Below are 17,615 nucleotides of genomic sequence, written 5' to 3' on the forward strand. Positions count from 1 at the left end.
CTTAAAACGAGTAAATTTTCAACTGAATATGTAATTCAAGCTTGAAACGAGCAAAAATCACTACAAACAAGAGTCTGGGTACTGCCTCCTTCTCTCACTGTAAAAGTCTAAAACCTTATGCGTCGTTAGCACTGTACTGAAAACCAATTTTATTACAAATATTTTCTTTAGTATTTAATATTGAAAATAAACTTTAAAGTACAGTAAAATTTGGAATTGATGAGCTTTCAGCAATTAATATCATTATACATCAAATATTCAGTTTAATTTACTAGTTATATCTAAAATTGTTCAAGACAAATATAGTTTTACTACAAACAACAGTTTTGATACTGCCCCCTTCCTTAACTGTAAATAAAAGCCCAAAGCCCACTGTGTCATTGGCGCTTTACTGAAAACGAATTATATTACAAATATTTTCTTTTTCAGTTCTTACAGCATTGAAAATAAAAATAAAATTACAGTTAAATGAATTCTTGAACTGATGGATCGTTCAAAAATTAATATTGTTATATATCAAACATTCAATTAGATGTTGTTTAGACTTTCCAAGACTGTTCAGGACGCACATAGTTTTCAGTAAAGCGCCAATGACGCAGTAGGTTTTAGACTTTTACAGTGAGAGAAGGAGGTGATACCCAAACTCTTGTTTGTAGTGATTTTGATTTCCTTGATTTTGTGATTTTGAAGCTTGATTTCCATATTCAATTTAAGTTTAACTAGTTTTAAGATTTATTTATTAATTTACATTAATATCTATTGTATTTTTGTTTGCATTGATTGTTTATTTAATTTCTGTACGTTTTAAGTTTCATTTATACTTAAATAGGAAAATATTTTGTTTTTCCTTTTAAGCTTGATTTTCATATTCAATCATTTTTCAAATTTTATAATTTTTTGTTCGTTTTTTATTGCAAAAAGTTTCAAGATTTTCAAAATTCCTTATTTCAAAATCAAACTTAAAAAAAAATTTTGGCTATATATTTTAAGATTTATAGATTTATTGTTTTAGGATTTATTTATTCATTTACATTAATATCTATTGTATGTTTGGTTGCATTGATTGTTTATTTAATTTCTGTTTGTTTTAAGTTTCATTTATACTTCAATAGCAAAATATTTTTTTTTGTTTTAAATTTGATTTTCATATTTAATCCAAGCATTACTCGCTTTAAGATCTATTTATTCATTTATGTTATTACGTGTTGTATGTTTTATATTATGATTGTTTATTTAATTTCTGTTCGTTTTGCGTTTCATTTATTCTTTAATACTAATTTCTTATCGTTTTGAGTTTGAGTTTTAACAGGTATTTGTATCTGCTGAGCTTAAGTTTAAAATGGTCTTCTCTTTTGTTTGTAAAGCTTATTTTTCGGAAACTTCTTTTAATTAATTTTTGTTCGTTTTTGATTGCAAAAAGTTTCAAGATATTCAAAATTCCTTATTTCAAAATCAAACTTAAAAAAAATTAAATGTTCATCAAAGTATCAAAACTGGTATCAAAGTAACAATATCAAAGTGAAAAAATGGGTTTGTGTCAACCTCGGAGTTTTATTATCTGATGGTTGAACTATTTTTAACACAATGACTATCTCAAAATTTTTATCGGATGGGTTTGGGAGAAAAAGGACATAGGGGGGGGGGCTAATTGCTTTTCGGTCTCTTTTTACTCTTTAAAAGTGAACTAGAACTTTCTATTTTCAATCAAATGAGCCCTCTCTGAAGTTTATACGAGCATCCCTTCTATAAAAACCATATATACCCCCAGAGTATAACTTAAAACACTTGTCCCTTGGCCTTGGGGGGTTGTATCAACCCCTGAGTTTTAATGTCTGATGTTTGAACTATTTTTAACAAAATGGTCACCTCAAATTTTTATCAGATGGACTTATCCATCCCATAAACCCAAAGGCGTATAGGGCGGGAGGGGCTTGTGGCCATCCGATCTTTTTTTCTGAGAAAATGAACTAGAACTTTAATTTCCATTAAAATGAGCCCTCTCTGAAGTGTGTACGAGCATCCCTTTCATAAAAACCATATATGGCCCCATGATATAGCTTACAATGCCTGCCCCCCGGGCCCTGGGGGGCTGTGTAGACAACGGAGTTTTTGTTATCTGACTTTTGAACTATTTAAAAAATGGCTATCTCAAAATTTGTATCGGATGGGTTTGGGGAAAAAAGTGCGTGGGGGGCTAAGGGCCCTCTGATCTCTTTTGACTCTTAAAAATTGAACTAGAACTTTCAATTTCCATTCAAATCAGCCCTCTCTGAAGTTTATACGAGCATCCTTTCCATAAGAACCATATTTTGTCACAGGGCATAACTTGCAACTCCTGCACCCGGTCCCTGGGTGGTTGTGTTGACACCAGAGTTTTTTTTATCTGACCTTTGAACTATTTCTAACAAAATGGCTATCTCAAAATTTTTATCGGATGCATTTGGGGGAAAAGGGGCGTGGGGGGATAGTTGCCCTCTGATCTCTTTTGACTCTTAAAAACTGAACTAGAACTTACAATTTCCAATCAAATGAGCCCTCTCTAAAGTTTATACGAACATCCCTTCCGCAACATCTGTATATGCCCCCAGGCATACCTTACAACTACTACCCCGGACTCTGAAGGATTGTGTCAACTCTGAAGTTTTTGTTATATGACTTTTGAACCATTTTGAAAAAAATGGCTCTCTCAAAGTTCTTTTCGGATGGGTTTGAGGACAATAGGGCTAAAAGAGGGGGGGAGTTGCCCTCTGATCTCTTTCAAATCTTAAAAAGTGAACGAGAACCTTTCAATTTCTGATCACATGAGCCCTCCCCGAAGTTTATACGAGCATCCCTTCTATAAGAGCTATATATGCTCCCAGAATATTACTTACAACGCCTGCCTCCGGGCCCTGGTGGGTTGCGTCAGGCCCGGAGTTTTTATTATATGATCTTTGAACATTTTAAAAACCATGGATATCTCAAAGTTCTTATCTGATGGGTTTGAGGAAAAAAGGGAATGGAGAGGGAGGGGCTAATTGCCCTCCGATATCTTTTGACTCTTTGAAAGTGAACTAGAACTTTCAATTTCCAATCAAATGAGACCTTTCCGAAGTTTATACGAGCATACCTTCCATAAGAACCATATATGCCCCCAGAGGAATACTTACAACGCCTGTCCCAGGCCCCGGGGGTTTGCGTCAACACAGGAGTTTTTGTTATCTGACCTTTGAACTCTTTTTAACAAAATGGCCATGCGTAAAGGAGTTTTTGTTATATGATCTTTCAACTATTTTTAACAAAATGGTCACCTCAAATTTTTTATCAAATTCATTTGGGAAAAAGGGCTTGGGGGGGGCTATTGGCCCTCCGATCACTTTTGACTCTTAAAAAGAGCGCAAGAACTCTTGATTTTCAATCGAATAAACCTCTGTTGAAGTTTATACGACGACCCCTTCTGTATGAAGTGCCTCTGGAAAAAAATAAATGGAGTGTGGGGGGAGTCTAGCTGCCCTCTAATCAATTTTGACTCTTAAAAAGTGAATTACAACTTTCAATTTCCAATCAATTGAGCTTTCTATGAAATTAATACGAGCATTATTTCATAACAATCATATATGGTCACACGGCATAACTTACAACGTCTACTCCCGGACCTTGGGGGGTTGTGTTGACACTGGAGGTTTTGTTATCTGAACTTTGTACTAATTTTAACAAAATGTCTATCTCAAAATTTTTATCTGATGCATTTAGGGCGTGGAGGGGGAGCCAATTTCCCTTCGATCTCTTTTGACTCCTAAAAAGTGAACAAGAACTTTCAATTTCCAATCAAATGAGCCCTCTCCGAAGTTTGTACGAGCTTCCCTTCCATAAGAACTATATATGTTACCAGAACATGACTTACAACGCCTGCCTTCAGGCCCCGGGAGGTTGCGTCGACAGAGGAGTTTTTCTTATCTGACCTTTGAACTATTTTTAATGAAACAGCTATTTTAAAAATTTTATCGGATGGGCTTGGGGGAAAAGGATGTGAGGGGGGGGGGGGCTAGTTGCCCTTGGTTATCTTTTGATGCTTAAAAAGTAAACTAGAGCTTTCAATTTCCAATCAAATGAGTCCTCTCTGAAGTTTATACGAGCATGCCTTTCATAAGAACCAAATACACCCCCAGGACAGCACTTACAACGCCTAACCCCCGAGCCCTGGGAGGTTGTGTTGACACTGGAGTTTTTAATATCTTATTTTTGAACAATTTTCAAAAAACTGAATATCTCAAAATTTGTAGCTGATGGGTTGTTTGAAAAAAGGGCTGAGTGGGGGGGGCAGCTATTTGCTCTTAAGTAGTGAACTAGAACTTTCAATTTCAAATCAAATGAGCCCTCTATGAAGTTTATACGAGCATCACTTTCCTAAGAACCATACATTTCTTTAGGGCATAACTTAGAACGCCTTCCCCCGGGCCCTGAGGGGTTGTATTGACACCGGAGTTTTTCTTATTCGACCTTTGAACTATTTTTAATAAGATAAAATTTTCATCAGATGGGATCGGAAAAAGAAGGTGTGGGAGGGATATTTGCCCTTGGATATATATCTACTCCTAATAAGTGAAGTCGAACTTTAAATTTTAAATCAAGTAAACCCTCTTTAAAGTCTATACAATCATTCCTTTCATTCGAAACCATAAATACCCCACAACATAGTTAATAACACCTGCCCCTAGGCCCTGAGGGGGGGGGGTCGACACCTGGGTTTTTGTTATCTGAATCTTGAAATTTGTTTAACTTAATTGCTATATCAAAACTTTTATCGGATGCATTTGGAGAAAAAAAGGCCTGGGGGGGGGGGGGGTTAGTTGCCCTCCAATTTCTTTTGACTCTCAAAAACTGAACTAGATCTTTTTGTTTTCAAGAAAATGAGCAATCTCTGAAGTTTTTACGAGTATCCCTTCCATAAGAACCATATACTCCCCCAGGGTATAACTTACAACGCCTGCTCTTTGTCCCCTCCTCAATGCCTCGCTCTTTACGCTAAAGTTTTTTATATCTATAAGAAATAGAGTTTTGAGAAAATCAAACGTTAGCGTAAAGAGCGAGGCGTTGAGGAGGGGACAGCCCCTTTCATATATGGAATAATTTCTGTTCGTTTTAATGTCGCTCCTTACTTTCAGTTTAAAAAACTTGTTTTTTTTATTTAAAGGCTGCAAACGGGGGGGGTTTGGGGGGGCAGCCCCCAAACTGTACCTCCTAATTTCTGTATGTTTTAAGGTTCGAACTTGTGACTCAGCCTCTTTAACTCTTCAGAAAACGTAGTTTTTTCAAATAATTTCTGCACGTTTTTGTACAGTTTATTACTTATTATTGCTTGACTAACTGTTAGCTGATCGTGTCAGGAGTTAAAGTTGGGAGGCTGCCCCGCCCCCCCCCCAAACCCCCCGCTTTTGAAGATTCTTGTGTCAAGGCTTTTAATTCCTGAATACTCAAAATCAAATACACAGTAAGATTTTCTTTTTTCAACTTTTCTTCGAGCATGTGGGTATACGGCATTTCATCAAAGCAGGGGAGACTTACCTATAAGCTGAAGGCCGACTGTGATATTTTTCTGGAGACGCCTGTTGATTCTAAGAATTTAATAGGTTGAATTTTAAAAAGAAACTGAGTTTCCTTTTTAAACTTTAAATTTAAGAGATACTATTTTAAATTTAATATTTACAAAAATTTACTCTGACGAGAAATCGAACCCGGGTCTTCCACCATACAGGTATACTGACCACTGTACTATCAGAGACTTGTTTAGTTATTTTTATTGGCTCGGCAACAGAAAAAATTCAACGGTGTTTTTGTCAAAGTCTCTTCTGGGAAAGAGCTGGAGTTTTTGGAAGCTTGCAGTCGGTCTTGTCAGGTTAAGAGGACTATTTTGATCTAATTTAATAATGAAATACTATGCTTTAAGGAATTTCAAAAATTAACATGGGCTCTTATAGGAAAACGAGGTTTTTCGTGAATGTAAGTTCGGGGGATAATTTTTCGGTCTGAAAATATCAAAAAGCCCTAACAGGTCGAATTTCGCTTCGAATGAGTCCTCATTCACCCGGATCCGTTGCCAACTGTGACCTGTAGGCGTGGCTAAAAATATAAAATAACTTGATATTTGGTTTTTGGAAAACAGGGAAGGAGTGATCTGATTGAGTGAAAGGAGTGAAAGGAGTGATCTGATTGAGGAAGGAGTAAAAAAAATAAGGTTTTTCGTAAATGTAAATTCGGGGGATAATTTCTTTGGTCTGAAAATATCAAAAGTCCCTAACAGGTCCAATTCCGCTTCGAATGAGTCCTTATTAACCCGGATTCGTTGCCAACTGTGGCCTGTAGGCGTGGCTAAAAATATAAAATAACTTGATATTTGGTTTTTGGAAAACAGGGAAGGAGTGATCTGATTGAGTGAAAGGAGTGAAAGGAGTGATCTGATTGAGGAAGGAGTAAAAAAAAATAAGGTTTTTCGTAAATGTAAATTCGGGGGATAATTTCTTTGGTCTGAAAATATCAAAAGTCCCTAACAGGTCCAATTCCGCTTCGAATGAGTCCTTATTAACCCGGATTCGTTGCCAACTGTGGCCTGTAGGCGTGGCTAAAAAAAAATAAAATAACTTGATATTTGGTTTTTGGAAAACAGGGAAGGAGTGATCTGATTGAACTGAAATTTGAGGATAAGCTCCCAGGCCCTAGGAAAGCTTATCCTTTAAATTTCAGTCCGATCAGACAACGTTAAAGGGGGGCTGTGGTGGGGAAAATTAACATGGGCTCTGATAGGAAAACGAGGTTTTTCGTAAATGTAAATTCGGGGGATAATTTTTTCGGTCTGAAAATCTCCCACTCCCTAACAAGTCGAATTCCGCTTCGAATGAGCCCTCATTCACCCGGATCTGTTGCCAACTGTGGCCTATAGGCGTGCCAGATAAAAAAATAATTTGATGAACATTAAGTGGCTATATTTGGTTTTTGGAAAACAGGAAGGTGTGATCGGATTGAGCTGAAATTTTTAGGATAAGCTTCCAAGCCCTAGGAAAGCTTATCCTCTAAATTTCAGCCCAATCGGATAACGTTAAAGGGGGGCTGTGGTGGGAGGGTTGAAACTTCCGGCCCACTTTCCCCCATGACGATAAAGTCGGAGGGGGGGGTTGAAATTTTGCATGTTTCTTAGTTTGAGCTTAGGCTACAAAATCCGATCACCGCCGTCTCTCTGCGACCGCTTGGACCGGAAATCGCTTAACATTGTCATGGGTCGCCTCTTTAAAGAGGCACAAGTGTGCCTCCTTGATCCGGTGTGTTTCGGGAAATAGTGAGCGCAGGGGTGGATCCAGGATTTTCTTAGGAGGAGGGGGGGGGGCAAAAAAGTTTTATCCAAAAAAATTTTTTTAGGGGGGGCTCAAAATGGGTTGATCCGGTAAACTTGCATTAAACTTGAGTTATTTAAGTAAATTACACTACTTTAGACTACTCTAGGGGGGCGCACCCCTCGCCCCCTGGATCCGCCACTGGGTGGACGTGGAAGGGGTGTTGGTTGCCTTCCAATCCCTTTTGACCCTTAAAAACGGCACTAGAACTCTCGATTTCTAATCGATTGAGCCTCCTTTGAAGTTTATACGACGACCGTTTCCATATGAAGTACCTCTGGGGAAAAAAATAATATATAATAATTAACAGTGGAGCCGTATGGCCTTTACTATTGGCAACGCTATAGCGTTGCCTCTGATAATACAATGAATTTTTTCCACTGCCATCTATTTGTAAGCGTTGACACTTAGTGTTTAAGTATGAAATGAAATTATGTGTGAAAGGACCATAATTCCTTATAAAAAGTAACAATTTAGTATTATGATAAACAAAACTGAAATATAATCGATAGCTTTATAGAGTAAGGATAGGCAGTAAATTAGTAAATTTAGCCAACTGATGAAAAAAAATACAATCAAAACAGTCCCGAGATTTAAACATATACCCGGTATATGCTAGCAAGCAGAGAGGTACATGGGTACACCCTAAGAATTCAAGGTTGTTCGTACCCTCCCCCCCTCCCGTGAGACAAAATTGAGTAGACCTACAAAAACGAAAATACTGATGCTAATACTGATAAAACATCACAGAAACAGGCCTTGGAGGCCAACATAGCATTGCACGCTCCTTCTCTAACCTTTTAAAAGCTTCGCTCATTTCCTCAGCCCATAAATTTTGAGTTTCCTATAAATAATTTTAATAGCTTTTCGCCACTCAGCCCTGGTACGCTATGTTTTTGGTTTGGTCTAAAATGGGTGGCCAAAAATGGGTGGCCAATCTTAACTATAATCCTTTGTCCATAAAACAAGGCCTATGCTGCTTAACCTTCTTTCTTTATTGGCCAAAAGAGTGGGATAGAACCACAACTTTTGTACAGCTTGTTATTTGGTAAATGGTTAGTGAAAAGCCTACCTGAAACTACTGCTAGACAATTCCCCTGAATTATATCTAATTTATCTTTTTCAGCCTTCATAAGCACCCCTGTTTTTAAGCCATACTTGGCTGTTCTCACTGCCATGACTTTGAATATTCTAATCTTTATACGAAGTCTTATCTTCACATTCTTCCAATTTTTTTCAAACTACAAGAAAAACCAGAAAAACAGCACCATGGTAATTCAAGTTTTTACATCTTCACTGTATCCACTATGATTGCAAATAATACTGTTAAAGAAAACTTTCCTCTTGATATATTCTATTGCTACCTAACATAATTTTTTCACGTTAATATTTGTCTTATTTAAGTGAATTAGACTTCATAATATTAATTTTAAAACCTATTCTTGCACCCTTAACTCTCCAATCTCAAAATTTTCATTCTTTTTTCTAATATTTTTAGCCATTCATCATCTAAGTCTAAGAATGTTTTACCTTTCCATTTTGTAAGACGTATTAACGCTGAAATAATAGTTTAGAAAGGAAAACAATCCTTCTTCGTGTTTAGTTAAATTCTTTATGTATTTGCACACCTGTCGGATATAAATTTTTACTCTAGAAATTACACTTGTACCAGAAAAAATTTAAATACCTAAGTTTAAAATGCCCAGCGTGGGGTTTGAATCCATGACTCTGTCATCAAGAGTTTTAAAAATCACCATTATCAGCTGACCTAACTATCGTAACTGGTTAGTTAGTTTTACAACCTTAGTGTATCAAACAGTTCGTGGTAACGATCTGTAAGTAAGGAGCGACTCGGCTCAATGGTAAACGAAACTCTAGAAAATGGGATTTTGAATTCAATAGATACATTAAAAGAATCAGATTTTGATGCTGATTTCAAATATTTAAGTTTCATCAAGTTTAGTCACAACGGTCAAAAGTTACGTGCATGAGAAAATTTGGCTGATTTTCCAAAAAAGCGGGAAAGCCCCCTCAAAATTATAAAACCTTAATGAAAATCACACCATCAAATTTAGCGTAACAGAGATCCCTACTGTAGAGGTCCTATCTACAAAAATATGGAATTTTGCTTTTTTTGCCAGAAGAAAGATCACGGATGTGTGTTTATTTTTTATTTATTATTTTTTTTCCAGGGGTGACCGTATCGACCCAGTGGTCCTAGAATATCGTGGGAGGGCTCATTGGAACGAAAATTAAAAGTTCTAGTGCTATTTTTAAGTGACCAAAAAATGGAGGGCAACGATGTCCCCTCCCACGCTCATTTTCTTCCCATGGTATGTGGGAGGATCTTTTCATGGGGGAAGGGACATTGCTATGAAGGGGGCGCCGGATTTCCCAGCATTATTTAAAAAAAATTATCAGAAATTAAATAAAAAAACAACAAGTTTTTCAACTGAAAGTAAGGAGCAACATCAAAACTTAAAACGAACAGAAAATATTACGTATATGATTGGGTTCACCCCCTAGTCAATACCTCGCTCTTTAAGCCAAAGATTCTTTAGTACTTTCATAAGAGCTATTTATTCTAATTAACGGCCTTTGTGATTAAGGGGTCATTTTTAAAGAATTGGAACAAAATTCGAACTTTTGCGTAAAAAGCAACGTATTGACTAGGGGGCAAACCCCGTAATATACGTATTAAAAATATATGAATATAGAAGTTCGTTACGTAAGTTAATTCATAAGTTAGCCTACATATATTTATTACTAATAAAAACGTTCGTAAATAAAATTAAACAAGTTTCGAGAAAGCCATTTAACCAAATAAAAGTAAAATTAATATACAAATTTTGTTTTAATTATTAATATACGGTGACCCACAATTAAAACCTGCATTAATTCAAAACGTTCAAAAATTAAATAAAAAAATAAGTTTTTTTAAATGAAAGTAAGGAGCGACGTTAAAACTTAAAATGAACAGAAATTATTCCGTATATGAAAGGGGCTGTCCCCTCCTCAACGCCTCGCTCTTTACGCTAAAGTTTGACTCTCTCACAAATCTATTTTTTAAATTAAATAAAAACTTTAGCGTAAAGTGGCGTTGTTGAGGAGGGGACAGCCCCTTTCATGTACGGAATAATTTCTGTTCGTTGTAAGTTTCAACGTCACTCCTTACTTTCAGTTAAAAAAACTTGTTTTTTAATTTAACTTTTATAAGGAAGCAAAGGTTTTTTTCATATAAATGGATCTTCTCTAGTTAAGGGTATCGCTGATAATTCCGGCAAGTTAGGGTTTTGCCATATTTTCTTTTCCTATAATTTTGTGCTATTTATGCTGACATTCGGTCTACAAGGTTTATAGGTATTTTAAGTTTCTTTCGTTATTTTTTCTCAGCAACTAAGCTCAAGTACTTCAGGGAAAGGTGGAGGTGGTCGTTGAATCTAAAATATTTAGTCTAATAGTGTGTTTTTGTCCTAAAGGAGCAGCCTACGAACAGATCCAAAAGCTATTTCGTATTTTGAATGATTTTGGATGGTTTTATCAGTTAAGAAATGCTATAAAACCTTCTTTGTAGACCTTGTAGATAGCCACATTTTATTGTGTCCTTTGTATAATTGGACTTAGAATCTCGCATATAATGGGACCTTCTTGATAATCTAACAAACTTAGATATTACTTGATTTTAGATCAAATCTATCAATTAAGGGATGCTATAGCACCCACTTCATAGACTCACTTGCAAAATACGTATTAGAAAGGTTTAGAAATTCTTTAGATTTATCATTTAAATTTTAAATAAATTGATTACCTGTTCCAGTCAAGACGTCAAGGTAGTTAGCCTGGGTATACAAATCAACCATCACAAGGCATCCTGCTCTTTCCAATATTTTAAGAAGACTGTTCGCTCTTGTTTCGCCACTTGTCTTGACTTTCTATAAATGATAAATGAATAATAGGCTGTAATTAAATTATTTAAGGACCTTCTTGTCATTTTATAGGTCATTTATAGGACAATCAGCTTCTTCCCCTCTGATGAGTAGTGGATAGTGTCTTGATGGAGAGGGGGTACCAACAAAACTTTGACTCCCTAATTGATATCTTTTTGCTTCTCAAACCCCATATCTACTGCAGCTTGGACCTTCTAGGGTAGGGCCAAAAACCTTTAAAATCCCACTTGAATTTATCCCTGACAGTGGCAACACAGAAAGTCGTAATTTTAATAGTAATAGCCTTGTGATTCATCAGAACCTTCTGCAATTGATAGATCGAACAAAAATAGATTATATTTAAGGATGGCGATTGTTCGTATTGTTTATGTAATAAAATTTCCACTTACTTCTTTTTTGGAGGGAAAAGGAAAGACAATTTTCATTGAGAAATCCTTCAAGACAACCAATTTTAAAATAATATTCAAACAACTATAGCTTCCATGCACAGAACCAGAGGGGGCTATCAAAAAAAAAAAAATTAAATAACCCTTTTCCAAAATTAAATCTTCTTTAATTTCAAAATAAACAAAGCTGACAGACTTGAAGCAACAATTTAAATCTGAGTGTTTACTTTTCTGTTTTAGTTTGTTTTCTTCTATGGATTCAGATTCCCGCGATGATTCAGAAAATACAATATTTTGCGTCGTCAAAAACAGTTTTAGCTTAGGATAGGAAATATGGAACTTATTAGTAATATTAATTAAAAAAATTTTTTACACAAAATAAGTTTTTCAAAGAAAAGTAAAGAACTTCATTAAACTAAAAATGACCAAAACTAGAATCAAATAATCTACCAAGCGTAAACTACCACAAATCAGCATTAATAAATAAATGAAACCCAAAACGAACAGAAATTATAATAAATAACCGAGTCAAACTCAAAACGAGCAGAAATTAACATTATTTGGGCTCAAAACCCCCTAAGCCTTCCCAAGCCAGAATATAATTTGCACTTTACTGAAAAAAATATAAATGTTTTTACTTTTATAACTTTAACAAATCAAATAATATTAACAGTTTTATTACTAAATATTAGTATATGCCTAAGAAACTGACAATGCACATTCATTTGTATTTTTTTTTTTTTTTTTTTTTAGTAAAAAGCACTAGCCATTTCAATTTATAATCGAATTAGCCCTTTTTGAAGTTTCTACGACAACGCGTTCTTTAAAAATATTATATACCCCCTGGGTATAACTTACAACTCTTGCCTTGAGGGCTGTGGGGGAGAGGGGGGGTGTTGTCATCCTCAAAGAACTAATTTCCAGAACATTCAACTACGTTGAACAAAATGGCTATCCTAAAATTTTGATTGGATGTGTTTGAGTAAAACGTGGGCGTGAGAGGGGTGTTAGTTGCCCTCCAATTACTTTTGACTATTGTAAAGGGCACTAGCCCCTCGAATTTTCAATTGAATGAGCCTTTTTTGAAATTTCTACGACAACGCTTTGATAAGCAGCGCGCTAGCGCTGCCTAAGTAAAGAACGATGTGGCCACAATGTGTTTTTTTTCTTCTATCTTGGACAGGCACTTCGTATCGAAGGAGTTGTCGCAGAAACTTTCGTAAAGTGCTCATTCGATTGGAAATTGGGGTGGCTAGTGCCCTTTTTAATAGTCAAAACTGATTGGAGGGTAACTAGCCCCCCCACACCCATCATTCCCCCACGCACCTCCCAACAAAATTATGTGAAATCAATTTGTTTCAGCAGAGTCGATTTCCAGATAGAAAATATCTTATTGAGGAGGACACTCACCCAAAACATTTGGGGCAAGGGTTTTAAATTATGCCGTGAGGGCATATAAGGGCAATGTTGGTAAAATGTACCATATATTATATTTTTACTTTAGAGCAGGGCACTTCTTATAGAAGGGGTCATCGTAGAGATTTCAAAAGGGGTTCATTCGATTGGAAATCAAGAGTTATAAGGCCCTTTTAAACAGTCGAAAGTGATTGGAGGGCAACTAGCCCCCTCCCCCCGCCCCCATCATTCTCCCAAGCACATCCAATCAAAATTTCGAGATAGCCATTTTACTCAGCGTAGTTGATTTCCAGATAGATGTTATGTTTTTGAGAAGCACACTCCCCCATAATCCTCAGGGCAAGGGTTTTAAGTTATGCCCTGGGGGCATATTAGGTTTTTATAGAAGGCGTTGGCGTAGAAACTTCAAAAAAGGCTCATTTAATTGGAAATTCAAAGGGCTAGTGCCCTTTTTATTAGTCAAAAGTTACTGGAGGGCAACAAGCCCCCTCCACGCCCATCATTCCCCAAAACACATTCAATCAAAATTTTGAGATAGTCATTTTGTTCAGCGTAGTTGATTTCCAGATAGAAAATATTTTTTTGAGGAGGACAATCCCCCACTACCCTCATGTCAAGGGTTTTAAGTTATGCCCTGGGGGCATATAAGCTTTTCATAGAACACGTTGTCATAGAAACTTAAAAAAAGGCTCATTCGATTGGAAATTCAAAGGGCTAGTGCCCTTTTGACTAGTCGAAAGTAATTGGGGGGCAACTAGCCCCCCATGCCAATCATTCCCCCAAACACATCCAATAAAAATTTTGAGATAGCCATTTTGTTCAGCTTAATTGATTTCCAGATAGAAAATATGTTTTCAAGGAGCACACTTCCCCACAACCCTCAGGGCAAGGGTTGTAAGTTATGCCCTGGGGGCATATAAGGTTTTTATAAAAGGCTTTTTCGATTGGAAATTCAAAGGACTAGTGCCTTTTTTAATAGTCGAAAGTGATTGGAGGGCAACTAACCCCCTTCTCACGCCCAACTTTTCCCCAGACACATCCAATCAAAATTTTGAGATAGCCATTTTATTCAGCGTAGTTTTAAGTTCTTTAAATTAGATTTTTGAGGATGACAACCCCCTCACAACCCTCAGGGCAAGGGTTGTAAGTTATGCCCGGGGGCATATAAGGTTCTTATAGACCACGTTATCGTAGAAACTTCAAAAAGGGCTCATTCGATTAGAAATTGAAATGGCTTGTGCCCTTTTTAATAGTCCAAAGTGATTGGAAGGCAACTAACACCCCTTCCACGCCCACCATTTCCCCAAACACATCCAATCAAAATTTTGAGATAGCTATTTTGTTCCAAGCAGTTGAAAGCTCAGGAAATTATAACTTTGAGCAGGACATTCTCCCCACAGTCTTCAGGGCAAGGGTTATAAATTAGGCCCTGGGGGAATATAAGTTTTGTTGAAATCTTTTTCATAGAAACTTGAAAAAGAGCTCATTCAATTGGAAATTCTAAGGTCTAGTGCCCTTTTAAATAGTCGAAAGTGATTTGAGGGCAACTAATCACCCTTTCTCGCCCACCTTTTCTCTAAACACATCCAATCAATTTTTTTAGATAGCCTTTTTGTTTAGCGTTGTTGATCTATAGATAGAAATTATGTTTTTGAGGAGGACACTCCCCCACAGCCCTCAGGGCAAGGGTTGTGAGTTATGGCTTGGGGTCACATAAGATTTTTATAGAACGTATTGTCGTAGAAACGTCAAAAAGGGCTCATTGGATTGGAAATTGAGATGGCTAGTGTCCTTTTTAATAGTCGAAAGTTATTGGAAGGCAACTAACACATTTTTCACACCCACCATTTCCCAAAACACATCCAATCAAAATTTTGAGACAGCCATTTTGTTCCACGCAGTTTAAAGTTCAGGAAATTGTACCTTTGAGTAAGATCTCCTCCCCCCAAAGTCTTCAGGGCAACGGTTATAAGTTATGCCCTGGGGGCATATAAGGTTTTTATTGAAATCATTGTCGTAGAAACTTTAAAAAGGGCTCTTTTGATTGGAAATTTAAAGGACTAGTGCCTTTTTTAATAGTCGAAAGTTTTGGAAATTAGGTCTTTAAGGATGACAACCCATCTCCCCCACAACCAACAGGGTAAGGGTTTTAAGTTATGCCCTGGGAGCATGTAAGATTTTTATAGAAAACGATTTTGTAAAAAAAAATCAAAAAGGGCTCATTCAATTGAAAATTGAAAGGGCTAGTGCCCTTTTAATAGTCGAAAGTGATTGAAGGGCAACTAAACCCCCTCTCACACTCACCATTTCCCCAAACACATCCAATCAAAATTTTGAGATATCCCTTTTGTTCAACGTAGTCGAAAGTTCTGGAAATTAGGTCTTTTAGGATGATAAACCCCTCAGAACCCTCAGTGCAAGGGTTGTAAATTATGCCCTGGGAGCATATAAGGTTTATATAGAAAATTGTTGTAAAAATTTAAAAAAGGGCTCATTTGTTTGGAAATTGAAATGGTCCTCTTTAATAGTCGAAAGTGAGTGGAGAGTAATTGACCCCCCTTTTACGCCCACTATTTCCCCAAACACCTTCAATCAAAGTTCAATCAAACACATTCCATCAATTGTTCAACGTAGTTGAAAGTTCTGGAAATTATGTGTTTAAGGAAGACAAACCCCCGTGAGTCCCCAGGGCAAAGGTTATAAGTTAAGATTAAATCAAAATGTAGTGTGTTTATGCTAATTCTCAATAAGGCATCTCAGCAGTATCCCAAGAACGACTGAGGGTATTATATTCAAACTTAAGGGGCTACTTCTAATCTTAAAATTTAACCAAATCAAAATAGCGTAAGTTTATGCAAGCTATCAAAGAAAGTAAACAGATTTTTTTGCGAAAGGTATAAAGTTTACTATTTCAGGTCAACTAGAGGAGGTATGAAACTAAATTGAACTCTAATATTTGTGTCCACATTTTTAAAAGGGTGCATGCTGTTAAAAATTGCTGAAAATTTTTCTCCAGCATCAAAATAGCAGGCCAAACTATAAAGTTTAAAGAAAAAGATTTAAACTATTATTTTCTTTTTCCCTGAAAAGACTATGTCACTATAAAACGAACAGAATTTAATTAAAAAAACTTTTTCCACAAGATAAGTTTTTCAAAGAAAATTAAAGAACTACATTAAACAAAAAATAATAAATAATACATTGTGCCAACTTCGTTCTTATATACGGCCCTCAAATAACTTCCGACTATTTAAAGGGCACTAACCCTTTGAATTTCCAACCAAATGAGACCTTTCTCAAATTCCTATGACAACGATTTCAAAAATAACCGTATATGGCCCCAGGGCATAACTTATAACCCTTGCCCTGAAGACTGTGGGGGGATCAAAATGGCTATCTCAAAATTTTGATTGGATGTGTTTGGGGGAAAGGTGGGCGTGGACGGGGTGTTAGTTGCCTTGAAATCACTTTTGACAATTAAAAAGGGAACTAGCCCTTTGAATTTCCAATCGAAAGAGCCTTTTTTGAAGTTTCTATGACAACACTTTCTATAAAAACCTTATATGCCCCCAGGGCAAAACTTACAACCCTTGCCCTGGGGACTGGGGGGAGGCTGTCATCCTCAAAGACCTAATTTCCAGAACTTTCAGCTACGTAGATCAAAATGGCTATCTTAATATTTTGATTGGATGTGTTTGGGGAAAAGGTTGGCGTTAGAGGGGGGTTTGTTGCCCTCCAATCACTTTTGACTATTAAAAAGGGAACTAGCCCTTTGAATTTCCAATCGAAAGAGCCTTTTTTGAAGTTTCTATGACACCACTTTCTGTAAAAACCTTATATGCCCCCAGGGAATAACTTACAACCCTTGCCCTTATGGCTGGGGAGAGGCTGTCATCCTCAAAAACATGATTTGTATTTGGAAATCAACTACTTTGAACAAAAGGGCTATCTTAAAATTTTGATTGGATGTGTTTGAGGAAAAGGAGGGCGTAAGAGGGGGGTTATTTCCCCAAAAATCATTTCCGACTATTAAAAGGGCACTAGCCCTTTGAATTTCCAACCGAATGAGCCCTTTTTCAAGTTTCTACGACAAAGATTTCAATAAAAACCTTATATGCCCCCAGGGCATAACTTATAACCCTTGCCCTGAAGACTGTGGGGGGGGGGCGGTCGTCCTGCTCAAAGGTATAATTTCCTGAACTTTAAAGTGCGTGGAACAAAATGGCTTTCTCAAAATGTTGATTGGATGTGTTTGGGGAAATTGTGGGCGTGGAAGGGGGGTTAGTTGCCCTCTAATCCCTTTCGACTATTAAAAAGGGCACTAGCCCTTTGAGTTTCCAATCGAATGAGCCCTCTTTGAAGTTTCTACGACAACGCTTTCTATAAGAACCTTATATGCCCCCAGGGCATAACTTACAACCCTTGCCCTGAGGGCTGTGGGGGAGGGGGTTGTCAAGCTTAAAGAATGAATTTCAAGAACTTTCAACTACGTTGAACAACAT

At 36.7% G+C, this 17,615-nt stretch overlaps 1 protein-coding gene across 1 annotated transcript in view; it reads right to left on the bottom strand.

Moving 5' to 3' along the window:
* The window catches only part of LOC148952694 (transforming growth factor-beta-induced protein ig-h3-like), a 47,884-nt gene that overhangs the window by 17,584 nt on the left and 12,685 nt on the right, over window positions 1–17,615 (bottom strand). The window contains exon 2 of the mRNA XM_089088049.1: window positions 11,173–11,296. Within this exon, the coding sequence (XP_088944175.1) occupies window positions 11,173–11,296 (124 nt within the window). The remainder of the gene's footprint in view (window positions 1–11,172; window positions 11,297–17,615) is intronic.

This window comes from Artemia sp. Qi Xiang Cuo, chromosome 4 (genome assembly GCF_049724085.1).
Source record: "Artemia sp. Qi Xiang Cuo chromosome 4, ASM4972408v1, whole genome shotgun sequence".
In the NCBI taxonomy this organism is placed as follows: domain Eukaryota; kingdom Metazoa; phylum Arthropoda; class Branchiopoda; order Anostraca; family Artemiidae; genus Artemia; species Artemia sp. Qi Xiang Cuo.